General features: G+C 47.4%; 1 protein-coding gene across 1 annotated transcript in view; it reads left to right on the top strand.

Moving 5' to 3' along the window:
• Positions 1-26835, top strand: part of HIF1AN (hypoxia inducible factor 1 subunit alpha inhibitor) — an 879315-nt gene that overhangs the window by 662775 nt on the left and 189705 nt on the right. The window contains exon 7 of the mRNA XM_069610488.1: positions 13386-13496. Within this exon, the coding sequence (XP_069466589.1) occupies positions 13386-13496 (111 nt within the window). The remainder of the gene's footprint in view (positions 1-13385; positions 13497-26835) is intronic.

Below are 26835 nucleotides of genomic sequence, written 5' to 3'. Positions count from 1 at the left end.
GTTGTACAAGGGAAGAACGTCCTGATAATGACGGACAACACGGTGGCCATGCATTACCTCAACAAAAGAGGAGGCGTAGGATCACTACCCCTGTGCAGAGAGGCGATGCAGCTCTGGTTTTGGGCAATCCAAGAAGGAATCTCTCTATCGGCAGTTCACCTAGCCGGAGAGAAGAACTTGACAGCGGACGCTCTGAGCAGGCAGAACACAGTCTCTCACGAGTGGGAGCTAGCTCAGGAAGTCCTTCAAGAGATCTTCGCCCTTTGGGGAACCCCTCAGGTAGATCTGTTCGCCACCAGCCTAAACAGGAAATGCGACCTGTTCTGCTCAAGGGAATTTCCTCCGAGAGGAGCTCTGGGAGACGCGTTCATAGTGGACTGGGAGTTTCCGCTTCTGTACGCGTTCCCACCGGTCCCTGTCATTCCTCAAATGATCAGGAGGTTGAGAAGATTCCGGCGAACCATGATCCTAATTGCCCCGGATTGGGCCAGGAGAACGTGGTACCCGGACCTTCTAGACTTGTCCATCTGCCCTCCATTTCGACTTCCTCTCAGAGAGAACCTACTCTCACAGAAGGGAGGTCAGGTTCTCCATCCAGACATCAAAACCCTCAACCTTCACGCTTGGCTTCTGAACGGCTGAGGTACAAGGATTGGGACCTCCCTGATGATGTTATGGAGGTGTTGCTTTTGGCAAGGAGACCAGCAACAAAGTCTTTATACCGCTGCCGTTGGAACAGATTTTGCAGCTGGTGTAGAGAACAGAATATCGACCCATTTTCATGTGGTACACCAATGGTTTTGTCCTTCCTACTATATTTGGCAAATTCAGGCCTTCAAGTTGGCACCATTAAGGGCTATCTCGCAGCGCTATCTATCTTTAAGCGTACTGCGGAGGAACCATCCTATTTCAAATTACCCTTGGTAATACAGTTTCTAAAGGGGTTAACCAATGTTTATCCCCCAAGACCATTCCAAGTTCCCCTATGGGATTTAAACTTAGTATTAACTTTCCTGATGGGGACACCTTTTCGAACCTCTCCATTCTTGTTCGTTAAGATTCCTTACCCTTAAGACTGTTTTATTAATAGCACTTACATCTGCTAGAAGGGTGAGCGAATTACAAGCTCTTTCTTGTAAACCCCCTCATACAATCTTTCACAAAGACAAAGTTGTCCTGCAAGTGAAGCCTAATTTCCTCCCAAAAGTAGTCTCTGAATTCCATATCTCTCAGAAGATTATCCTACCATCTTTCTATCCTCCTCCTCACCCGGGGAAAGAGGAAGAGAGGTTACACAGACTAGACCCTAGGAGGGTTTTAAGTTTTTACATTAGTAGACTAGCCAGGATAAGACAGGCAGACCAGCTGTTTGTAGGCTACGCAGGTCACAAGCTGGGGTTACCAATAACTAAGCAGACTATTTCCAGATGGATCATTCTAGCCATTCTGGAATGTTATAAATTGGCAGGGAAAGAGCCCCCTCAAAACCTTAGGGCTCATTCGACCAGAGGTATTGCAGCTTCATCGGCCCTCAAAAGAGGCGTGCAGATTAAAGACATATGTGCGGCTGCTACATGGTCGTCTGTCCATACCTTTACACGTTTTTACAATCTGGATTCCTCCTCTAGTCAAGAGACTAGGTTTGGAAGGGCTGTACTGCATTCTATTCACCAATAGAAGACAGCGTGAAGTCAGTACTCCCTCCTCCGAATATAGAATACTGCTATGGGAGCCTATCTAAGATGAGGAATACGTCGGAGGACACAATCCCTTCGAAGAACAAGTTACTTCTTACCTTGTAACGTTCTTTCGACGGGATGTTCCTCCGACGTATTCCTCATCGACCCTCCCATCCATCCCCGCAGTTTTACTTCCCTTGTTGTTGCAGCTTACGCTCCTTCAGGGTGATTAGTCTAGTCCAAACAGTAATACTGTGGGCTACAAAACGGAACTGAGCAACGGACGCTGCGCGCGGCCTTTATAGGCAGGATGACGTCGAGCGTCGATACGGCGGCTGTCGAGGGTCATCGACTCGAGGGATGTCGACGCGCAGCGCCCTCTGGAGAAAAAATTTTCCGAGGCCAGCAGAGCTGGAAGGATGTATCTAAGATGAGGAATACGTCGGAGGAACATCCCGTCAAAAGAACGTTACAAGGTAAGAAGTAACTTGTTCTTCTGCTCACAGAGTGAGTGAGCTGCAAGCTTTGTCATGAAAACCTCTTTTCACTATATTTTCCGCACGGTAGTGTTGAGGGTTTGCACCCCTTTGCATGGTGGTGTCCGAAATCCATCCAACTCGAGATTGATCTAGCCAACATTTTATACACGCCCTCACCTTTCTAAGGAGGAAGAGTGGTTACATAGGCTGGATCCTAAAAGGCCCTTAGCTTCTATATTTTTAGGATGGTAAATCTCAGACAAGATGACCAACTGTTTATTGGTTAGACTGGCCACAGGCTATGACAAATTATTTTTTAAACCAAATTTATTTAATTGTTTTTTTTACAACTCGCTTAATACCGAAGTTCGGTTTCTAAGCGTGGATCCGGGAATCGAACCTATGTTGCTCTGCGTAGTCTTGCTTCCAAGTCCAGAACGTTGCCCCCTGTGCTAGTCTTGGAAATATTGTCATGCTGAATCATTCTTTGTATTCCAGAATGCTAGACTATGGCTAGAACAGATGTCCAAGAAAATCTAAGGGCTCATTCCACAAGGCTCTTTAAAGAGGTGTACCAGTGCAGGACATTTGTAATGCTGTAACTTGGTTCTCTATCCATACAGTAATGTTTTGGACACTCTGGTCAGGACATTCGATTTGGAAGGATAGTTCTGCACAATGAAATCCAGTAATGAATACTTCTCTAAAACGTTCACTTGTCCCCTCTCCATCTTCTGCTTTGAGAGTCTGTCCAAGATGAGGAATCCATGGAAAGGCACAATCCATTAGAAGAAGAAATTACTTCTAATTGGTATATTTTATTTCTACTGAATATTCCTCCTATGGATTCCTCGTCGCCCTCCCATCCTACCCCTCTCACCGTGGGTGAATTTTTTTATATGCTTCTCTTTCAATGCCAATGCAGGCTTTGGTAATCCTCAAGTTGGCTGTGTAGAAATTGGAAAAAACTAGAGCTGTGGAAACATGCGTAGTGCATGCCATTATACAATCAACGTCCAGACACTGGAATGGAAATCGAGGGACATAGCTTGGTGCCACACAGTGTCCTCTGCTGTGGAAATACTTTCTGAGACTACAAGCAGGATATCGTTCTATCAAAGATGATGAATATCTGGGAGGAACATCCAGTAGAAAGAACATTACCAGGGCTAAGTCATTTGTTCGTCTTAATGTCCAGATACCTGCAACCGGAGTGCTTCAGTAAGCTCGAAGGTTGAGTTGTCTAGGAATGTTTGCTACTCTTACCCATTGATTGTTCATAGTGCTACACAAATTGCTCCTGCTAACACTGATACTCATTGGCCCAACTTGGGTGGGACAAGTGTGGTATTGTCCTGCCCTACACATGCTGCTGCAACCACCATCAAAATTGTAACAAGTACACAGAACTTAACGCAGCAGAATCAACAGAAGGCATATCCCAATACACAAGCTATACATTTACCAGCATGGCCTCTGAAGTCTCATTTGATCTTGCCTTAGCGTTGCATGGATATACTTTGTGACACCAGAACAACAAACAGAAGACAATGCTGTTTCAATAAATCGAAGAGATTCATTCTTTATTTAGCTAAAAAACCAGCCAATCAATCCTAAGGATTGCTCACCTGCAGTACCATTTGGACTCAGAATTGGTATGCAATTTACTTGAGGCATGTTTAGCCAACTGGTAGCATACACCCCCTTGCAGCCTGGTGTCCTGGTGGAAAGTCCCAGAGGTCAAAGCCTTAATACGAGGAGTAAAACTCATGCCCTCCCCCTCCCCCCCATGAAGCATGAACCGCCAGACTGGGATTTGAACATAATCTCATTCTGGGATTATGAATATTCTTTTATTGCACAAACCTAGCTAGGGAGCAATGGAGCGCTGTACAGATTATAGAGAAAAACATTGGTAGCGAGAATTTACCAAGTAAGCATTAGTAATAATTATCACAGTACAATATACAAATGTGAAAGTGCACAAGATTGCTGGAACCGGTAAGGGTTCCTCAACTGGTGAAGCTAGAACTACTTCACTAACTCTTAGTAGTTCAGTCTTTGCAATAAAAAAAAACTTTGAAGAACGTTTGTGGATGCATTCAAAGGTTAGTAGCATGAACCTATGTAGTGCTTTATTGAAGTCCCATCTTGGTGTCTGGATGGATAGTGGCAGGTGTCCTCTTTTGACGTCTGCCATGAAAGCCTCGATTATTGGGACTTTCCAAAACATGTTTGGGTGACCTCAAATGGGTTATGCAACTAACACAGATGTGAAACTTAAGTGAGTTGTAGACCAATCTACTGGCTAGGTCGAGTAGTCTGTATTTGGCTACATCTGAATGGGTACAGTGGATTGCGTTGTCCTTATGTTTTTTTCCCCCCACATCAAAACATGCATCTTTTCTACAAGTCACCACCACATTGGTCTAACAATGGGTACAAATTAAAAGTTCTACAGCATGGGGTCTGGCATGTATTCACATGCTCATGAATATTCCGTCAGGCCGGGAATCCTGAGTAAAAAAAAGAAAGTTTAATTTTCACTTACAAACTGTATTCCTTCTTTAAACCAATCACTGTCCTCTGCATCATACTACCTCCATCCAATGAGATCTCCATAAGCCCCTCCTCTGGCAGCCATCTTCAGTTATTTACTGGACGCTTCAGTGTTGGGAGTCCTCAAGTTTTGCTCTGTGAGCTACTTCTACGTTTTTCGATGGAAAAAAGTTCTATTTTTGTTCTAAAAAGAGCCAGTGTGCTCTTTTTCTCCTACTGCCGACAGCAGGGACCTGTTGTCTGTGAAATTCAGCGCCCCTCAAGGGCGAAGTTCGTTGAAGTTTCCAGGAGAAGGAAGATCCCTCTTCCGTAGCCTGCACCTGGTGGAGGGGCTGAACGGGTTTGTGGACGACAAATACCTCCAATGCCTCTACTGTTGTCATCCGGCCGCAAGGAAGTAGAGTGCGAGATCTGCCTCAGCTTCTCCGAGAAGACTATGAAGGATTGGCCCAGTAGACTGGCAGCGTGACTGATCGCCAATGCCTCTGCCCCGTGTTGCGAGCAGGGTCATGCCTCACCCAGGACCAGCCTGTCTGAGGAGCGGGCTTCTAAGTCCTTTGAGGGCACCTCATCCTTGGGAGCCCAAGACAAGGCCCAGCACTGCAAGTCCAATTCCATCTGGGTCGCCCGCAATGTGCAGAGCGTGATCGACATCACGATCCGCCTCCATTGCCAACCAGCGATCGCGCTCCTCCTCGAAAAGCAAATTGTCCAACCCGGCTACGCTGCAGGAGAAACCATAGAAGCCCGGGACGGAGGAGAAGACGGCCGAACTGCCCAAGAAGTCCCAAGCGGCTCAGAAGAAGTCTTTGTTGACGATCAAGCTGGTGGCGGCTGATATCACAAAGGCTAAAGGGGCCGACCCCATTAATGTAATCCCCACAGCGTTGAAGGTGTCCCTGCCTCCGAGGGGAGAAGCCGCCGCAATAAGTTTGGCAAAGTCTGCTGCCACGCCGGAGAAGAGGATGCTGGCTCTGAGCCCGCCTCTGACCTCTCGGGGTGGAAAAAAGGGGCAAGGGTGAGGAAGTCCCAGACCAGCCCCAGGCCATGGAAGTTTTGTCCAGGCGACGAGGACATGGAGTCCTTACACATGGTCTACAAGAACGTGGAGGGGGACGAAGACGGCAGCGATGACGGTGCGGGGCCTAGTGTTTCGATCACTCCAGCTCAGCCGAGGTATGTATCTCTGGACATCCTGTCGACCCTCCACACTTTGTTGTTGGAGATCCAGAAGAGGATGCCGCAGGGCCCGGTTCCTGTGGCCCCTCCAGTCTCCTGATCAGCCTCTGGCAAAGAAAAGGAAGCGTCATCCAACACCCCTGTTTCAGCCTACACATTGGGCGCCCCCAATAACCACGGATATGGCAACAATGATGATATTGCAGCGGGAGGCAGGTCTTCGCAGCTGAGGGTGTCCCCATCGGATGAGGTGTGGTCATTCCATTCCATGGTTGCCAAAGCCCCCAAGCTTTTTCAGCTTGTGCAGGAGGAAACATGGGAGGACGGTTTCCTGTACCAGAGGCGCAAGGCCAAGAGGAAGACCAGCATAATGGTGCCCTTTCTGGATGACATGTGGGAGGAGGACCTGGCCCTCTTGAAGAACCCATGCACGGCTCTGGCCAAACAGGATAGGCTGGAGAAGTAGTACTGGGTGCCAGAATCTGCACTCAAGTGCCTGAGGTCGCAACAATCGCCGGATTCAGTGGCTAACCCGTCATCTTCAGTACCTCCGTACACCGATGGGAAGAAGATGGGCGCCATGGGAAGGAAGGTCATTTACACCGCAGCGTCCACCATCAAAGCGGCGAATGCACTGCTGTCCTAGCCAGGTAGGACAGGGAGCTGTGGTACAAGCTGGGCCTGATTCTGGAGTTCCTCCCTGACAAGAGGATGGAGACGCACGCCCTCTTCCAGGAGGGAGGGAGGGGCGGGGGTCGGATCACGCCATCACAGTGGAGTTGGACATTGCTGACAGTGTTCCCGCAGATGGGGAACAGTGTCTGCTGTCGTAGTCAAGGCTGAAGGCCACAAATTTCCACCAGGAGGTCCAGGCGAGGGTGCTGGAAATGCCTTTCGACTGAGACAACCTTTTTTGTGAAGGTCGTCGACTAGTCCCTGCAGATTTTCAAGGCGGATTCAGAGACGGCCTGTTCCTTGGCCATGCTCCAGCAGCACCACTCTTCCTTTTGCTCTTCCAGAGGAACGTCAAGCAGGTCGTCGAAGGGTTTTCCTTGTCGTACTGCCAATCTTAAAGATCCACGACTCAGGAAGCCTACAGAGGACGTTCCCAGCCATATGGTGGAGGAGGGCCAGCGCAGCCGTTGCTCGCAAGGCAGGACGCTAGCGCCTAAGTAGGCTTGAACTGGGCAGGACTTTGGGCCCCCACCCATGCACCCCAATGGGAGGCCCGCTCATGGGATTTGTCAGCGAGTGGGAAAAGATCACCACCGACCGATGGGTGCTGGATGCTCTCATCCAAGGAGATACCCTGGAGTTTCAACACAGGTGTCCGCGGATCCCTCCATTGGCCCAGCAGGAGCAGCACAAGAGCGGAGGGCAGCTCTTAGAGGAGGTATGGGCTATGCTATGAAAAGGGGCAATAGAGCTGGTGCCCTGACGGCTCTTGGACTCGAGTCCATTCCAGATACTTTTTATTCAAAAAGAAGACTGTGGGCTGGATTCCCATTCCAGACCTGTAACGTCTGAAAAAGTACCTCAAGTCCCAAAAGTTCAGGATGGTCACGTTGCAGCATGTGCTCGACCAACTGGAAAAAGACTTCTTGAAGTCGCTGGCCCTGGAGGACACCTACTTCCACATTCCCTTGCACAAGAACCACCAGAATTTTCTGTTTTGTAGTGCAGCAACGGCACTAACAGTTCAAGGCCCTTCCTTTCGGTTTGAAGTCAGCCCCCAGGATGTTCACGAAGTGTCTGGCATCTGTGGCGGCCCATCTGCATCTACGAGGGACAAATGTGTACCCGTGCCTCAATGACTTGCTCATCCGGGCCAGCTCGTGAAAGTTGGCCGTCGGACACACAGAGATGACCGTCAACCTGCTGACGGAACTGGGATTCTCCAGCAATTATATGAAGTCCTGCTTGACGCAGTCACAGAATGTGCTGTTCCTAGGGGCCAGACTCAATACAGTACCCTGCCTAGCGTCACCCTCGGGGGAGAGAGTTGCGGCCATTCAGGGCACTGTGCAATCAATGCCTGTTGTCAATGAAGACCACCACAGTGCAAATCAAGTCACTGCTTGGCATGGTGTCTTGCATCTACTATATCCAGCTGCGCAGGTTCCGGATGCAACCTCTTCAGGAATTCCTACATCTTCAGGAATTCCTGGACGCTCGCTGGATACAGGTGTCCAGAAGCTTTGCGGATAAGATCCTGCTTGACTAGGAATTCCATCGGGCGATAGTGTTGGGCCGTTCATGCCAACTTTCCCCGAGGCACAGGGTTTCAGAACCCACCCCAGTACCAGGAAACAGTCACCACGGACGCTTCCCTGGAGGCCTGGGGAGCCCACACCGGACGTCTTCACGCCAGAGTCCTGAGGCTGCCGGAGGAGAAGAATGCCATATAAATATCCTGGAGATGCAGGCAGCGTTCTGGGCCCTCAAGTCGTTCCTTCCATCTCTGAAGGGCAAGGTGATGAGGATCTTCACGGACAACACCACCACAATGTTCTACATCAGGAAACAGGGGGGCATCCGATCCCCAGTGCTCTCCAAAGAGGCGCAGGACTTGCGGCACTGGGCCGTCGGACAGGGGATGTTCCCCGTTCTGCTTCACCTGGCGTGAGTAAAGAACACCATTGCAGACTCACTCAGGGAATTTCGCTCCTGCCCCGAGTGGGAACTTCAGCAGGGCCAGGTGGACCGCATCTTCGTCAATTGGGGCAGTCCCCAGATACATCTGTTTGCGACATCGGCGAACTCCAAATGCCAGAGGTTTGCAAGTAGATTCCACCAACCGAGGAGCCTGGGGGACGTGTTCTCCTTCTCGTGGGAAGGCCTGTTTCTGTATGCGGTTCCTCCATTTCCTCTGCTGCTTCGAGTCATCAATGCACTCAGACAGTACCAATGTAAGATGATACTCGTCGCTCTGGCGTGGCCGAGGCAGATTTGGTATCCGGACCTTCTCGGCCTGTCAGTGTCGCTGCTGGTCAGGCTGCTGTTGGTTCAGGACCTTCTCACCAGAGGAGGTGGTGCAATCCTTCACCATGACCCAGGATCGCTGAAACTGAGGGCTTGGCTCCTGCAGCCCTACAGTTTGGAGCATTAGAGTTGCCGGCGGACCGTATGTAGGTCCTTGCCAAGGGGTTGTCTACTTTGAAGTGCTACAGTCACAAATGGAAGCGTTTTGTGATGTGGTGCCGGTCTCAGAAGATTGCCCCTCTGAGGATCACGGCCCGCTGATTCTTCCATTCTTGCTTTCCTTGGTGTAGGCCGGACTAGTGCACTTTTCCATCAATGTACATCTGGCGGATATCTTTCGCTACACCAGGTCTCCAGGAAGGCCTTCACTTTGGTCTCATCAACTTGTCAAGGAGCTCCTCAAAGGACTTTTTCCATCTTTCCCGCCGATGAAGGCTCCTACCCCAACGTGACAACTCAACATGGTCCTGACAAGATCCATATGGGCTCCCCATTCGAGCCTCTGCATCAGGCCCCTTTCAAGTTCCTCTTGTGGATGCTCCCCCAAGCATCTGCTCCATACTCCGCTTCCCAGTATTTATACAGCTCTCATTAAATAGATCAGGCCAGTCGGTCACAGCGACCGAAACCCGCAAATAACTGGCTGGAGGTAAGCAAGCAACACCCCAGTGACCCCTGAAATATCCATACCATCCCTTCCATTAACATCCACGACCAAGTGATGCCAGCATTTACCTCAAACCAGGCACACGCGCCGCAACGACCACTTCCACAGCGACCAATTCCCAGAGCGAAGAGCACGGCTCTGCAACTATCGCATACAATTTGTACCTACTGCTGCCACCCCTCCTTTAATATCTGCTCTCTATACCCAGATAGAGAGACTGGGCACTGACAAGATTCTAGAACCTGCACCAGCCTCACACCATAGAGAGCCCAGCAGCCCCAGTCCTACTCTGCTGCCAACTTCTACGGGCTGCCATCCTCCATCCTACACCGCCACACTCACCCAAGCACAAGGTTAGAAGCCATTACTCTAGATACAGCTTGTATCAGTGATCATTTTTGATCTGGACTTACCATGTATGTTCAGATTAAACTAAGGTGAACCCATGTTTTTAAGATTCCTCTTTTGTGTGCTCACAATTGTAGGGAGGGAGACACAATCCTGAGGCCCAGAAGAAGGCACCACAACTGGGAGCTGAAGCGTCCAAGGACCTAGCTCCTGATCAGCCCGTCCACATTCAATTTTGGGAAACATATTCCCGACGTAGACCTAAGTTTGGTCACCACTCAACTGCAGTAAGACCCACACCCAGTGGGGATTCTTTGTCTTTGAGGACACAATCATTTTGCGCCCCTCCTCCCCCGTTCTGCTTCTTTTTCCTAAATTAGATGCACACTTGTACCATCATGTTCACTGTATGTGTGTATGTTTATATTGGTACTTAATCATGTGATGCACTGCCCTCCACTCATAATGTGTTCAAATTCAATGTGGAGCTTGAAACTGTTTAAAAATGCCTGGCTCATTATAAGTCTGAGACCAATGCTCTGCTTTACTTCTTTATCTATGACAAACTGGTATGTACCACCTTTATTGTTTTACAACCGGTACCACGATGAATATGAAATAAATTCCATGTTTTAGCCACGTTAACAAGGCTGACGGCAATTGCGTAATTTGTTTACAAACTGCCATCTTTGCCATCGCACCTTTACCTCTGACCACAGTATGGGTCACTGGTGATTTTTTTTTTAACACTGCTACAATCCTTGATAAATAGGAAATCATACACAACTAATAGTATGATGCAATCTAGACCGGCAGTTACCCCTTTTGTGCCACACCCTGAAGTTCTAGGTGACATGCACAAAGGGTTTTCGGAAGACTTCTCAGCTGTTTGTGAACTTTGGTCCTGTGAACCATGGAAAGGCATTATCCAAGACTTCCATCTGAAGGTGGCTCTTTGGCTGCATCGTGCACTGTCATCGGTTGGCGAACTGACTGATTTGTAGCTGTCAGAGATACCACTCCACCCGAACGATCGCTGCGACAAAACTGTTCCTGTCTCATGTGCCCCTGCTCAACATCTGCAGGGCTGCTACGTGGAGGTCCACGCACACCTTCACAAAGTTCTACTGAGTCAACATGGATTCCAGGGAGGAGTCCAGTGTCCGCCAGGCAGTGCAACGCAACCTGTTCGCTTGAGGTGAGTCTGTTCCAGAGGTAAGAGTTAATTGCTTCTGTTGAGCCTTGCCACCTCCCGTGGTTGTGTAATTTTGTACTGCTCTGTATTCGTTATTCATGAGCATGCGAAACCATGCCAGACCCATGCTAGAGAACAATAGTTACAGGTAAGTAACTTGTTCCTTACATGCTACTATCCAGCCATGTGAAAAACGTATTACTCGCTAAATCAATTCTACACCTACACACAGCACTGCAATTATTTTTTGCCAAGAGTTCATTATTAGTGGCCAATGGCTAGTGATGAATGCTCATTTTGTGTCCAAGTCGAACAGCACCAGGGCTTGTCTGAACAGTTTTGTAATTGACCTCTGCCAGTGGTATCCAAACCTTTGTCTGTGCTATACTAGTTAAAGGCAGCAAAGGAGAGTGGAGGTACAGGGGGAGCTGCATTAAAAGCACATGAAAGATTCCAACAGGTAGGTAAAGTAATTATGGGTAGCAATGGACTTCACGGTCAGAACACTGATTTGAAAATGTCAAATGCTTGTTGCTGCTGCAAACGAACGTACGCGCCTGTGGGCAGTTTCTGGTATTCTACCAGGAAGTACTGAAATTAAGTCAGTGAAGGGTTGTCAGATGGGAGTGATGCATCCAAGCATACCGTTGTAGTGTGGAGACTTTTTTTGTACTTTAGTTTTTACTGTAAACTGGCAGACCCAAAAAAAGATTTGAATGCATTTTTTTAAAAAAATGTAATGGGGGGGGGGGGGGGTCCCCCCTCAACCCCAGTTTTTTACCCCTTAAAACCCATTATAATTAAAATAAAACCTTTAGCTTTGGAAAAAAAAATGCATTTAATGCTTTTTTTCGATGCATTTTTTTCAATGTTTTTGGCATTCAATGCTTTGTATTAGATGCAAGGACTGGATACCTCTAAGATTGCCCAGCATGATGTCAAAAGTGACAGAGCCAAGAGAGGACTTTACGCTTGGAGAATGAGGTGGACATATGGGGATGAAAATGGGTTGTGTAAGCTATCGCTTCATATGCCCTACCTGCATGGCCACATAGTGAGATACTGGTGCACTGGGAGGGAATAGTGTAGTCTACTTTGAAGAACGTGGCTGGTCACTTATTTTCTCTTGCTGGCTCTTAAAACCCACCACTATCCACTGGTTGGGAGTAATCTAATGCCATGGCTATTGAAGGGTGACCTTGCCAGTGGTTAGTTTTGGGTAAAGTTAATTCTAGTAATGAAAATGGGTATATAGGTGTCAAGTATTACAGAGTAGGCTAACTAAATCATAAATATTCAAATAATGAGGATTCACCTTTACTGTGCGTGTTTGATGTAATGCCTAAGGTTTTAGAACTGTAAAGCTATGTAGCTTATATTGAAGGTCTGTGTACTGTGCCATATGGTCTGCAATGTAAACCCTGTATACTGATCGTCTACTAGTTGAAGCTTAATATTAGCCAGTTGAAGATTACAACTTCTGATGATGGCATCAGGGTATGAAGAGGTTGCTCATATTTTAGGTTGAGGAAAGGTTTATTTAGAACATATGCACATTCAAACTATACATTTTATTCATGGCAATCAAGGTGAGAGGTTCTTGCACTAAGCACTAAAATACATGGCTGCTGTGCACGTTTAAGCAGTAGTACAATCAAACCACTGGAACAGGTGTATAAAAAGGATGACCTTTCTCTACCAGTGGGGTAGCCCAAGCAACTGCATCACATTCTTGCTGAAAATTAAAATATTCTTAGAGGTCTAAAAAATGTAAGTGATTTACAAAGCAGATGTAACTTACACAGAGATATACACTGACCACTTTTGAGGTGCTCAAGGGAAATCCTGGGGAGAGTCAAAGCAAAGGCAACACTGTAACCAGTTTTATTTGGGTTCTGGAGGAACTTCACTCCACACTATCAGATATAGGGTACAGACTGCTACTTGACAAGTAACCATGGCCTGCAGTTGAGTAACTAGCCACCAACACCGTATTTTATTTGGGCAGCAGTAAATAAGCCTGTATGTCTTGTAAATCCTTCTGCATAGGGTCCAGCTTGTTTGTGGTAATCCTTCAATTCCTTATGGACTGGAAAAGAAACTGGTGCTTGGATTGATTGAGTGTGGGAGGCAAGTTGGTAAAGCATGGAGCATGACTAAGATGGAGTGGACAAGCCTCAAGACACAAGTTACAACAATACTATTATAGGATTTGATAAAGTGAAATTATAAAATGGTTGCTAAATATTTTGTTGGTTATATTTTAGACTGTGTAACTGATTTCTGATTTGTTTTAGGGTGCTCCAACACCAAAGAGGATAGAATACCCACTGAAATCTCATCAGAAAGTTGCAATCATGAGAAACATTGAGAAGATGCTAGGAGAGGCATTGGGTAACCCACAAGAGGTAATGCAAAATCATGGTTTTGCTGTGGAAATCTTGAGAATGTGATGTGGTGATTACAGGGTTAAATGCTTACAGAATATTTGACGATTACTGAGGTGCTTGAACATAACATTCTCAATTATCCTTCTATAACAACACAGTCTCATGGGTCCTTCGTTGACCAACTTCATTTACAGTGTAGACCTAGATATGCAGGCATCACAGCACTCGCACAAGAAAAAGTAATGAGTAAAATGTAATCTATTCCTACCAGGGTGGCTACATTCTAAGCGGTTGCCATGCCTCTGCCAAAAGAACTTGCTCTTCTCAATCATTCATTCTTTGTTAGTTCTAAACCTTGAGTTTGACTACCTAAATGGCATCTCAGAAACATTTTAAATTGCTATACAACTATTTTCAAAGCATTAAATATATGCCTATTTTTTTAAAGTCCTCCAAATAATAAAAACAAGAAAACTCGAAGGTAAACTGTCACATTAGAGCATTCAATCATATAATAGCCCATTATTTCATGCAGACACAATCGGTTTATCTTTCTGCTCCAGTTAGTAAGGCTCTTTATAAACTGGCAGGTGCTTTTCTAAATAAGTTTATTAAAATTTTTCGCTTTTTGATGATGTTTTTGACCATAATTTACAATTGTTTACAGCCCGCTTGGCGATATTATTTTGTGAAAAGGTTTGTGATGTAAAGGGATAAGTACATCTTTTTTCCCTCAAGTCTTTTTCTCAGCCTTTTTCCTCGGCACCATAGGAGCTCCTCTCGGAACATGTTTTTTATTGTCTTATGGAAATGTAGAAAAGACCACCATGTGCTCTGCATTAGTCTGTCGTCTGGACTTCAATACCATAGATGAATTCAAAAGATGCCTTAAAGGAGGCAGAGAGGTAGAATACAAATATTGGTCAGAGTCCAAAGTAGGAATCTCTTCAGAGTGCGCCAGGTGCACTATTGAGTATTTACCTTTGGTGTCACATCCTTTGAATGGTGCAATGGAGAAGGATTCCTCTACCATTGTACCTGCTATGGCAAAGGCATTGGTCACTTCTGTCCCCTTTCGACATAGAATATTTTTGGGGGTAAAACTTTTTATTGAAAATCCATACATTAATTTAGTAAGCTCCATTATTCTATGCTAGACGGGTGACACTGGAAAAGTATGGATTCTTACACATGTCCACAATTGCAGATATAAAATTAACAAATTTAGTGTAAATAGTTTTACAATTTTCATAATTGACATCTTATTTCATAGACCTAGCGTGCACACATTGTAATGATCAGTACCAAAAGATAATTCCATCAGAATCATGGCAGTTTCCACAATCGTTGATTGTAGAATCATTGAAAAATTGATGTCTACTTTAGTAGCCATCTTATTTCTTTTGTAACATGTAGTTTCAAGGTGCTGGATTAGAATTATTTTTGTGCTGAACTATTTCGAATAGTAATACATGCAGATGCTGCATTGCGTCCACTGGAAATGCCTGCTGTAATTCTCAGTTAATTGAGTAAAAAAAGTACGTGGTTGCTTGTGCGCTATACAACAAATATCCAAAATATTGGTTCATTAATTTATGTAAAAGTAAAGACTCACACTGTTACTGTATAGAAAAAACATAACTGTTTAAATTCGCACTCAAAATGTCAGTACCTTTTATTTCAATTATTAATTACTTGTTGGTTCCCCTTCTTATTTTCTAAAATAAATTTCAGTTGAGGATGTAAAGAGCTGATTTTTAAAGTCCAATGCTTAACTTCAATTGATAAGTCATTTAAATTCCTATTTTAATACATGTTTAGATTGTGAATTCCCTCTGGATATTTTGTTGAATCAAACTATCCTCTAGATATTTCATTTGGTTCCCTTTAATATTTGATAATGGGTTCATCAAATTTAATTCATCAAAATGCTTAGCTGATCATATTCTTTGTTATATAATGTTTCATTCATTAAATCCCCATGAATTTTCTTCATAATAGTTTGTAATATTACATCAGTGATAATCATTCATCAAATTTCCTCAGTGCTCTGGTTGTCCATTCATTTAATGTTCATAGTACTGATAGATCAGATCCTCAGTTATGGAGTGTTTGGACCTTTAGCTCTCCTTAATGATGGTTTTTAAAAGTTTTAGTGATGTGGTTATTGAATCATAAAATCTCCAAATAGCGTTTCATCATTTTGGCTCATGAGGAGGATTAATTGCTTTAGCTCAATATAAATCCGTGGCAATGTTGTACACCTACAGAAGATAATCATATAAAAAGATTTATTAGACCAACATATAAGCATCTAAACATTTATTAAAATAGGAATTTAAATAACTTTATCAATTGAAGTTCAGCACTGGATTTTCGAAATCTCAAGTGAAATTTATTTTAGAAAATGAGAAACAAGGGGATCTGTGAAGGCATTTTCTTTATTGAACATTTGTATGGCGCCTATACAGCAAAGTGTTTCCAGGCATCAAGTAAGACACAGACAACCGATTCAATTCTCTAAACATTTTTTATTTTCTTAAATGTCAGAGTAAAAGAGTAAAGCCTAACTTGCCCTATGCTAAGGTGGGATTTCCCTACCTAAAGAAACAAATGATAGTCTGCGTCAATGAGTTCAACTTAAAAGGCCGTCTGTGTCCAAAACCTATACTTGACCTCTTAACTAAAGATAAACAATGTGTAGGTGATAGCAGCAACAAAGGCAACAGTGTTCTAAATAAAGTTTTGAGCTACTTCCAGCTCGTGGCTTACTTTCCAGCTTCCCCTTCCCCAAGTTCAAAATGGCCTCCGAGCTCCCTTCCCCAAAAGGACAACACAGTTCACAAAGTCTCTGGTTTCCCTTCCCCTACAAAGTCAGCTCTTGCAGCTTCACAATTTACAAGCAGTTCAATTCTCTTGGCTTTCATAAACAGTTCCAGTTCAACTTTGTTATTATCCTGGCTTTTCAACAGTATATACAGATTGCTCTCTTTTCCATTCACTTCAGCAGTCCTGTTATAAAATGTAGACTCTTCATCTTTGCTTTACTTGGCTCTTTCCAAACACGGGTGTCTCGGTCTAGGCGCAGTTATCGGACCACACAGTCCATCCATTACAGGCCATGCAACTGATAACCCTTGGCACTTTGTTATACTTCTGTATTCTTCAGGCTTTCTTGCCAACACAGGTTTTCTTTCTCTGAACCTGTGTCATTGGTTAGTATTCACTTTGATTCTGCTTGGCGGTTTCTAAGCTTTGCCACAACATGTTTTTGATATAACTCACTCTGTGGTGTTTACCCTTTTCCCACCACCTTGCCTTCACATTATTCATTAGTGCTCATCACTTGCTTTTCACTTTGTTCATCACTTGCTTTTCACTTTGTTCATCACTTGCTCTTCACTTTGTTCATCACTTGCTCTTCACTTTGTTCATCACTTGCTTTTCACTTTGTTCATCACTTGCTTTTCACTTTGTTCATCACTTGCTTTTCACTTTGTTCATCACTTGCTTTTCACTATTCAGTAGTACTTGCAGCACTCTTAAGTGTTCCTAACACTTTGCAACTTGTTCGTTATTCAAGAAGCCTCACTTTGGGTCCACAATCTTCTGTCATCGGTTTGATCTTGTTCGGCATTAGCCTGCTTGCGGCCCCTGGAGTGTTCCCTGTTTTCCAATCACTGTAATGCGGCCACTCCTCCGGGCGTCTCTCTTCTTTCCGGCTTCCTTTCTCTCCGCTTCTGGCCTTCAGGAGCTCGGCGAGCAGCGCTCGCCGCCCATGAACCTTGCTGCTTCTGGCGTATAGCTCCGCTCCTCCGTTGTGGAAGCTACAGTCGGCCTGCAGTGCTCGGGAGCCTTCAGTGTCCCACAGCGCTGGCTCATGACCAAGGGTACTGCAGGTGACTCGACCTGCTTGGGCACCTGCGTCTCCTTCTCCCTCCTGCTCCACACAGCCTTTCCCCTGCCCCCAACCCCTCTTCAGCCTTCTCCACGTCTGTCACGCCCTGTCCTTCAGCAGGTTTCTCTTCGTTCTGCTGGCAGTCCCTCCTTTTATGCATCTGTGGCCTGCTCTCCAACCTTGACTCTAGCATTCCCTCTGTCCTCATCCTACTTAATCTTTTCCTCTGCTTTCGACATGGTCAACCATAGCACCCTGCTCAACCGTCTCCGTGATAACCTGGGTATCGCCGATCAGGCACTGGCCTGGCTGACCTCTTTCCTCTCTGATCGACCCTCCCAGGTACAACTTGGGTCCTTCCTATCTTCTATCTCCCTCTCTACCTGTGGTGTTCCTCAGGGGTCTAACCGCTCGCCCTGGCTTTTCAATCAATACCTGGCAACTCTTGCCTACTGCATTTCCATTTTCTGCTCAAATTTCCATTGCTCTGCTGATGACACCCAACTCATTTTCAGGCTTCCTTCAGCCACCTCCTCGCCTTCCCTCATCTCTGATTGCCTAATCGCCATTCAAAGTTGGTGTGCCCCAATTATCTTTGTCTAAATGCCAACAAGACTTAAGATCCTCCTCATTGGTACACCTTCACCATCCTTTCCCATCACTCTCTGGCCGGCCTCCCTTTGCCCTCTTCCTACCCCTACCTGCGAGATCAAGAACCTCGGGGTCATCTTTGACTCCACACTTTCCTTTTCCGCATACTTCGGACGTTGCTAAAAAGTCACCTCCTCAGAGCTACTCTTCCTTTCCTCTCCTTCCCCCATAACTCACTGTCTCCCAAACTCTGGTTCTCTCTAGGTTGCACTACTGTAACAGCCTCTTTCTAAATCTATCTGCCTCTACTCTCCGACCTTTACAACTAATCCAGAACAGGACTGCAAGACTTGTCCATGGCATCAAGGCCTGGGATCGTATCTCTCCAGCTCTGAAATCCCTTCATTGGCTCCCAGTGGATGGAAGGATTACATTCAAAACCCTCTGCATTGTCCACAAAGCTTTCTGGAGTCTCCTCTACTTCAAACTCACTCCGGGTCAGTCGTTTTTCAAAGAAACGTGCTGGGGTAGATCTCTATCTTCGGCTGGGGCCTCCCTTTGGAACAGCCTCCCTGCCACCTTGACCTTCCTCTTCGCTTCGGCCTTTGCCCCTCTTCTCCGCTGCTGATCTGTTTTCTCTCTCGGCACCGTGCACCTGGCCACCTTTTATCCTGCGGGCTCAGGTACCTGCTCACCCTGCTCACCCTGCAACCCTCCTGCAATGCCTCCGGGCCACCCCTTGCACTGGGGTCTGTATCTTTACCCATACAGTCCACCACCCACTTCTTTTCTGCACTTATCAGATAAAGCCTATCTGACTAACATAGCACTTGCTGGCTGCACTACCACTGTTTATTTCTCCTTTATTTTACTTACTAGTATTTATTCTGTTCTCTCCTCTGTTTTGAGCTTTTCCACTTTTCACCCGCCCCCTTCCCATGCACTTCCCCCTTTTTCATGCACTTGCACGTTCTCAATGTCACTGGGCCTAGTAAGATCGTGTTTTGTTCTCGCTTTTTCCCCTCCCTTTGCTTGGTCGCACTCTGAAACACTTGTGTATGAGCGCAATATTAATAAAATCACATCATACTATATTTTTGCAGGTGCAAGTGCTTGCCTTCAATTGCCTGACCTTAATTAAGCCCATCAACTGGGCATGCCTGACTGTTGTACTGGCACTTCTCTACAGTCCTCTTCATCGTCTCAGTACCAAAGTGGTGTGAATGAATGAGAGTATGCATAACTCCCATTCAGCTCCTACTCGTCCTAGTCTTAAAGGGGAACGGTTGTGGGGTACTTTGCGAGTAAAACGGAGGGAATGACTGGCAACCTCCAAAGGCAGGGGGAGGTAGGGTTTATTCTGCAAGGGGAATACCATGTCTCACCCAAAGACATCCTCTTCCCACTCCCTAAGTTCCCTCCACCATGGTGATCCTCCTCGCATATCGACCCCCAGGGTTGGGATGCAAGAGCAATGGCGTTTCCCTGGCCACCTGAGAGGAGCATCCAGGGGGAGTAGCAGTGAGGATGCACTCCGGTTCCTCACAGATCCAACAAGTAATGAATAGAAATTGGAAGAAAATATACTGGAATGTAACACTTGTTTGTATTAAAGATTTTTCTTTTCTTATACATTCTAACTTGGTGTTAGTCTATTTTTGATGCAACTTAATTAACCAATTTTGTTGTCTGTTGTTAAGCACTGAAGCACCCACATACTTTTGTTATCTATTGTAACATCTTGCAGTGTCAAACTCTTAGCCTAGTGGAGAATACAAGGCCCTGTAGTAAAACATTGCATTCTGTAATCGTATTGTCTCCTCCCCCTCCCCCCCGCTACACATCCTGTGAAGTTTGCTCAACACTTCTTGTTCAGCTATTGCCAAGGTTATAAATTGCGGGGTCTTCACCTCAGTGACAGGAACAGATGGTGCCACCCAGTTCATTGTAATTGAGGAATTGGGCATTTAGAATGGCAAAGCCCAACCGGATACATTGAAGGTTGAATATCACATGTGGTTCCATGGCTGCAAAGCCTCATGAGCATATACCAGTGGGAAGCAGCTCAGTTACATCAGTCACTCTTTCTGGCACTCTTGCTACTTGCTTACAAACTTCTGCGACCCTCCTAAACAACCATATTAAGTTACCCGACCAGCTCTTGCACCTATGTCCGTCAAAGGATACAGATGGGACCTTACAGTGTTTCCTAACCAGAGTAATATATGTTCTATTTAATCATTTAAACGTTCTCTGTTGCAAGCGGCATTCCTGTATTGTAAGCAAATGTGCTCTCATGGCGAGTCTGTAAATTCTCGGGCACGGTCTGAATCCCATGGCCACATAGTGAGAGGGGAATTTTCAAAAAGGACGCTGTATAGTTTTGTAATCAATTGCCTCACCCCTCCTAGCTTAATCTTCATGGATAGTAATTGAGATTCGGATGCTTATCAAGAAAACCTGTCAAGTTTCTTTTCTTCTTTCTGCCTTGGAAATCTATGTAAAGTGCCAGAAAAGGCCTTTACCAGCCTTGAATTGTCTCGCATGTCATTAAATGTTGCAAAAGGCTTGCCCGAATATAGATCCATGCAGTTAAAGCAACCCTGTCCCCAATCCAGTGTTGCAAAACAGGGTAATTTCCATGATGGAAGATTACTAGCAAAAGGATTGCCACGCTTGAGTTTTGGGGGGGGGGGGGGGGGTTTCCACAGTCTACATACTAATTGCTATGTCGCTTCTGATCAATGGCGCCTTTGCAGTCTACACAGTTTGTAGAAATATCAGAAATATCATCCCGCATGGCTATACTCTGCACACTGTTCCCACACTGTGCTGCGAAGTAATCCTTTTCAGGAAATGTGGCATCCAGCCCACCATCTCCATAATTCTGTGCAGAGATTCTCTGCTTCGACCATTACTCAAATATAATTCTTTGTAATAGGTTTTCTAAGTCTTCAAGCACCTGGGTTGACGCAAACACTGGTGCTCCCATAAATACTTTCAGGTGCTGTGGCATAATTGATATTTCATATAGTGCTACTATTATTGTTTAAGGGATGTTCAAAACACATATTTTAGTGCTGACTGTGTTCAATGTATGATGCTCTCACAGTACTTATAGTAAATACTGAAAGGAATAGTGTTGCCCCAGACGAGGCTTACCATGCAACTCATTCTTTCTTAACCTTGCAATGTGACCCAGACGAAATGTACAGGATTTGGCACAATTCATTTTCGGGCCCAAAACATGTAGCCTACTTTTCTATCCCTTATAAGTGCAGAATTTCCTAAACAATGTGACATCTCATCAATATATATATCTACCACATGTTCAATCCCAGCTACTTGAATAACCCTATTCTCAAAAATCTGCCACAGTACTTGAGCCAGGGTTTCTACTACCAGGGTAAAAAGCAGGGGTGTCAGAGGGTATCTCTGATCGGTGCCACATTCTATAGACCTGCTCTCAGATATGATTGCTACCATCTAGTGAGTCGACTAGCTTAAAGTAGCCAGGTTAGTCTAAAAAGAATTCCAGGCCAAAATTCATGGTTTTTAACACTAAAAACATTAAGCCTAATCCTACTGATTTAAAAAAATGTTCAGAGTTGATTGAGGCAATGGCAATATAGTCATTCTTCTTAGCCAGCTGTAGAATGATATGGGATACTCTTCTCAAGGTTGATATTGAGCCCCTACCTGGAATAAATCCAGATTGATCACTATGCACCAATTCGCCCATGGAGAGTCACCTGCAGCGATAGTAGTTTATTCACACATGTTAGTGTCTACAATAATCAGTGACAAAGGTCTATGTAAGGAGCATAAAAGCAGGTAATGCCCTGTTTGAGTATCACTGTTATGACTGCCTCCCTCTCGATGGTATAAATTGCCAGCTCAGAATTGCCCCCTCAAGTACTTTGAATATTCTGTTTGCTAGGTTATCCTCAAAGTTAGGAATAACTCAGTTGGTAGGCCTTCAGGAATCCAGAGCCTTCCATCTCTTCATAGATGGATCACAGTTTTTATTTCCTGCTCTATAAGTGGGATTTCAAAGGCATTCTTTTTTGTCCTCTGTTTTTGAGAAGTAGGGCGAGCTTGACAGTCTACCGCATCTGATCTTTATTGGTTAGTCGGTCCTGGGCATAGAGCTTCTTATGATAGTTCCTAAATATCTTGTTAATTACCAAATGATAATTTGATATCATTATAATTTGCCCCAACCAAGAAACATTTGTGTACAGGCACGTTCTAAATGACTTCTTCTCCAACATGGGGTCTGGCATGGATTCACATGCTCATGAATATTCCCCATCGTTAGGCTGGGAATCCTCGGTAAAGGAAAAAATCGGTTTCAGTTTTGTTTCTGAACTGTTTTACTAGTAACCAATCACTGGTCTTTGGGTCATACTCCCCCCAGCCAATGACTGCCCTCTACCTAAGCCCCTCCTCTGGCAGCCATCTTCAGATTTTTACCGCACGTTCAAGTGTTGGGAGTCCTCGTGCTGTAGCTCTCAAGCTTTTTCTGCGTTTGCGAATTTTCAAAGAGATTTCATCTCATTTTTCAGTCAATCGAGCCTCAAGCTCCACCGTTTCTACTTCCGATCAACGGGGACCCGTTTCGGATTTTTCTACGCCCTTCAAGGGCAGATTTTTTGTCTAGTTTCACTTCTTGGAGGCTTTCGGAAGATCTTTGAGGCCTACCCCACGTGGACATGGCCCAGGAAAAAGGAAACGCAACGCCCGGATCCAAGCTCTTCAGGAGCTGCCCTGGATGTGCACTGTAGAATGTCTTCAAGGAGGATGAACATTCTCAATGTCTTTACTGCCTTCATGAAGACAAAACTCAAGTGGAGGAGGCCTGTGCGTTTTGCAAGAATATGTCCGAGCGGACGATGAGGGATTGTTGTACCCGCCTCACCAACTGGCTGGAGGGGAAGAGCCCAGCAGCGGGTGAGAAAAAGAAGTCTGAGCGGTCTTCTAAGTTCTTTGAGAGCGCTCTGGCAACCCAACAAAAGGCTAAGCACCGCGGGTCTGCGAGCACAGAACGGTTGGGCTCCTCGGCTGCCAGGCAGGGCGCAATTTCACTGACGCCATCAACCACGAGCCAACGCTCAGGCTCGGGGAAGAGGAAAGCAGAGAACCTGGGTAAGCTTCAGGAGAAGTCCCGGTCGATCCCGATGGCAGCCGAGGGGGAGCGAGGCCGCGACCCTCACCCCAAGGTGAAGGCCTCAAGTGCCTCCAAGGTTGTGAAGACCCTTGATTCACCCGGCTAAGGCCTCTATCGAGGGAGTTGTGGCGGCCCTGGCAAAGCCTGTGGGGCTACCCCATTGTAGGCGACCTCGGGGCTTAGAGTTTCCCTGCCACCGCAGAGGGAATTCTCTTTTCAGCCCATCGATAAGACCCCCAGTGGCAAAAGAGGGGGGCGGCGGTGGCCATCACAGACACGGATACAGCCTCTGAGGAGGAACTGGCTGGAGTGGTGAAAACCCCGACCAAGAAGTTCGAGGAGGTCCGGTCCCACGGGAAGGATCCCGAAGAGGCGGACGAGGAAAGCGACGGCGGTGGTGACGAACACGTGGTGGCGGAGGATTCCACTCCCCAGCCATCGCGCCCATCGCAGCGGTCCCGGGGCCACAAGACAACTCGGGGGCGATCTTGCTGGCAATCAGGCCTTGTGTACAGAGATAAGGACAAGGTTGCCCTTACCACCAACGGATGACCCAGCGGAGCCTGGACCGTCGGAAAGCCCTCCAAACAAGTAGAGGAGAATCCCCCCCCCCCCCCCCCTACTTTCCAACCTTCTCTGCCTGCACAGCCTTCTTCCCCATCTCCTCAGCCGAGGGATGATACGGGAACAGAGACAGCCACAACGGGGGACGGATGACGAGGACGGTGGTGACGGGGTGGACCATCCATCACCACCTGCTCGGGCTTCCCAACCCGACGAAATTGGCTCCTTCCACGCCATGATGGCCAGGGCATCTGAGCTCTTCCAGATCTGCCCTGTGGAAGAGAAGAAGGAAGGTTTCCTCAACAACCGGAGGCCAAAAGGAAGACTGTCCTCTCTGTCCCGTTACTCAACGACATCTGGGACCAGGGGCTGTTGCTCCTGAAGAACCCATCCACGGCCCCTGCCAAGAGCGACGGTACGAGATGAAGTATCTGGTTCCGGATTCCGCCCCTAAGTGCCTTAGGGCGCAGCCTACCCCGGACTCGGTTGTCTCGGCTGCAGCCAAGAAGAAAGCAGCGGGGGTGACGGCATCAACTTCGACATCTCTGCCGGACGGTGAAGGGAAGAAGCTGGACGCCATGGGACAAAGGGTCATCTCGTCGGCGGCGACTAACATTAAAGCGGCCAACGCCCTCACGATCGTGGCCCGCTACGACGGGGAGCTATGGTTTAAGATCGCACCCCTACTGGATTTCCTCCCGGATGACAAGAGGGCGGAGGCTCTAGAGATCCTACAGTCGGGAGAGGTGGCGTCGGCCCACGCCATAGCGGTGGCCATGGACATTGCCGACACCGGCTACCGCCAGATGGGCAACAGCGTTTTCCTTCGCCGCAGCGGTTGGCTTAAGGCGATTTCCGTCAAGACGTGCAGACCAGGGTCCTGGACATGCCCTTCAACAGGAACAACCTGTTCGGCAAGGCGGTGGACGAGTCGCTGCAGGCCATCAAGGCCGATACAGAAGACGGCTCGTGCCTTGGGCGTTCTTCAGCAATGACGGCCGCCCTTTCGGGGCTCCGGAAGCAAACCCGGTGCCTCCCAAGGGATTCGGCGGCAGCTCCTCGATGTACTGCCAAGCGGCCCGCTCCTCATCACAGGAGGCCTACAGGGGTCGCGGCAAGCAAGGACGATCTCGTCGCCAAGGAGGCTAGGGCGGCAAGGCTGCCGCCAAGCAGGATTGGACAGTCTGTAGCTTCGGGGCCCCCACCTGAGCACCCTGGCTGGAGGCTGGCTGGCGAATTTCGTCAGCGTGTGGGAGTCCATCTCCCGTAGGGTGCTGGATGCGCTGGCCTGCAGGCAAGCACTGGAATTTCTAAGGAAGTGTCCCCGTATTCCACCTGTGGCCACAAAGGAAAACCACGTCCCACAACTACTCGTGGAGGTACGAGCGATGTTAAAGAAGGGAGCCATCGAGCTCGTCCCAAAGGGGGTCCGGGGCTCCAGAGTTTATTCGCGGTACTACCTCATAAGGAAAAAAACAAGCGGTTGGCGACCCATCCTGGACCTTCGTTGTCTAAACAAGTACATCAGGTCCCAGAAGTTCCGGATGGTCACCCTCCAGCACGTGCTGGCACAACTGGAGGAAGGCGACTTCCTATCGTCGCTGGACTTGGAGGACGCCTACTTAACCATCCCCATCTTGAAAAAACATCGAAAGTTTCTGTGTAGTCCAAGGACGGCACTACCAGTTCAAGGCCCTTCCCTTCGGACTGAAGTCGGCGCCCAGGGTGATCCCCAAATGCCTAGTACCGGTGGCGGCTCGGCTGCGCCTGCAGGGGATCCACATCTATCCTTACCTGGACGACTGGCTCATCCGGGCAGAGTCAAGGGAACTCGCTGTTGAACACACAAGGAAGACCGTCCAACTGCTCACGGATCTGGGATTTTCGATCAACTTCACAAAATCCCACCTTGTACTGTCGCAAGTCGCCCTGTTCCTGGGAGCCAAGCTCGACACAGTGGCGCGACTACCATCTCCGTCGGAGGAAAGGACGAAGGCCATCCTAGGCAAGGTGCAACGGCTGTCGACCATGGACGTGGCCAAGGTGAGGTCCGTCAAGTCCCTGCTTGGCATTATGTCCTCCTGCATTTACTTTGTGCGCCTTTGCAGACTACGGATGCGACCACTGCAGGAGTTCCTCGACGCCTGTTGGATGCAAGCGACGGGCAACTTCGAAGACAGGATCTCACTCAACGAGACGTTTCGACAAGCAATCCGGTGGTGGGGCACCCGCGTGCATCTGACGGCGGGTATGGACTTCCAGACCCCGGCCCATCAGGAGACGGTGATGACGAATGCCTCCCTGGAGGGATGGGGGGGGCTCACTCTGGAGATCTCCACACAAGAGGCCTTTGGCTACCGGAGGAGAGGTCACTACACATCAATGTCCTTGGGCCCTCAGGTCGTTCCTTCCGTCCCTCAAGGGCAAGGTGGTGAGGATCTTCACCGACATCACCACGACAATGTTTTACATCCGGAAGCAGGGAGGCACCAGATCCCCAGCCCTGTCCAAGGAGGCCCAGGACTTGTGGCATTGGGCGTCTCCCAAGGGATGTTTCTGGTACCCTTCCACCTGGCAGGAGTAAAAAAAACACCATTGCTGACACACTGAGTAGGGAGCTGCACTCGTGCCACGAGTGGGAACTGCGGCAGGATCAAGTGGACCTCCTCTTCCGACGATGGGGCAATACCCAGATTGACCTGTTCACGACGGCGGCGAACACCAAGTGCCAGAGGTTCGCCTGCAGGTTTCCCTTCTGGACAAGTCAGCACCCCCCCTCCCCCCAGTCAAACTGCCAACAGACGCAGATCTCCTCATCAGAGAAGGAGGCGCCATCCTCCCCACGATCCGGCGTCGCTGAACTTGCAGGCCTGGCTCCTGCAGCGCTAGAGTTTGGAGGGTACGATATCTCGGCAGACTGCAAGGAGGTGCTTGCAAAGGCCATGGCGTCCTCGACTCTGAAGTGCTATGGACACAAATTGTAGAAGTTCTGTCTGGTGCCATGCATAGAAGATTAACCCTCTGCGGATTACGGCCCCGCAAGTGCTGCCATACATCCTGTCGCTGGCCAAGGCGGGGCTGGCGCATGCCTCCATCAAGATCCATCTAGCGGCGATCTCCCGCTACTCCAGGAC

The sequence above is a fragment of the Ambystoma mexicanum genome, chromosome 8 (genome assembly GCF_040938575.1).
Source record: "Ambystoma mexicanum isolate Mex_15411 chromosome 8, UKY_AmexF1_1, whole genome shotgun sequence".
Classification (NCBI taxonomy): Eukaryota; Metazoa; Chordata; class Amphibia; order Caudata; family Ambystomatidae; genus Ambystoma; species Ambystoma mexicanum.
The sequence above is the reverse complement of the archived record's forward strand: the minus strand, read 5'-3'. Positions and strand labels throughout refer to the sequence as shown.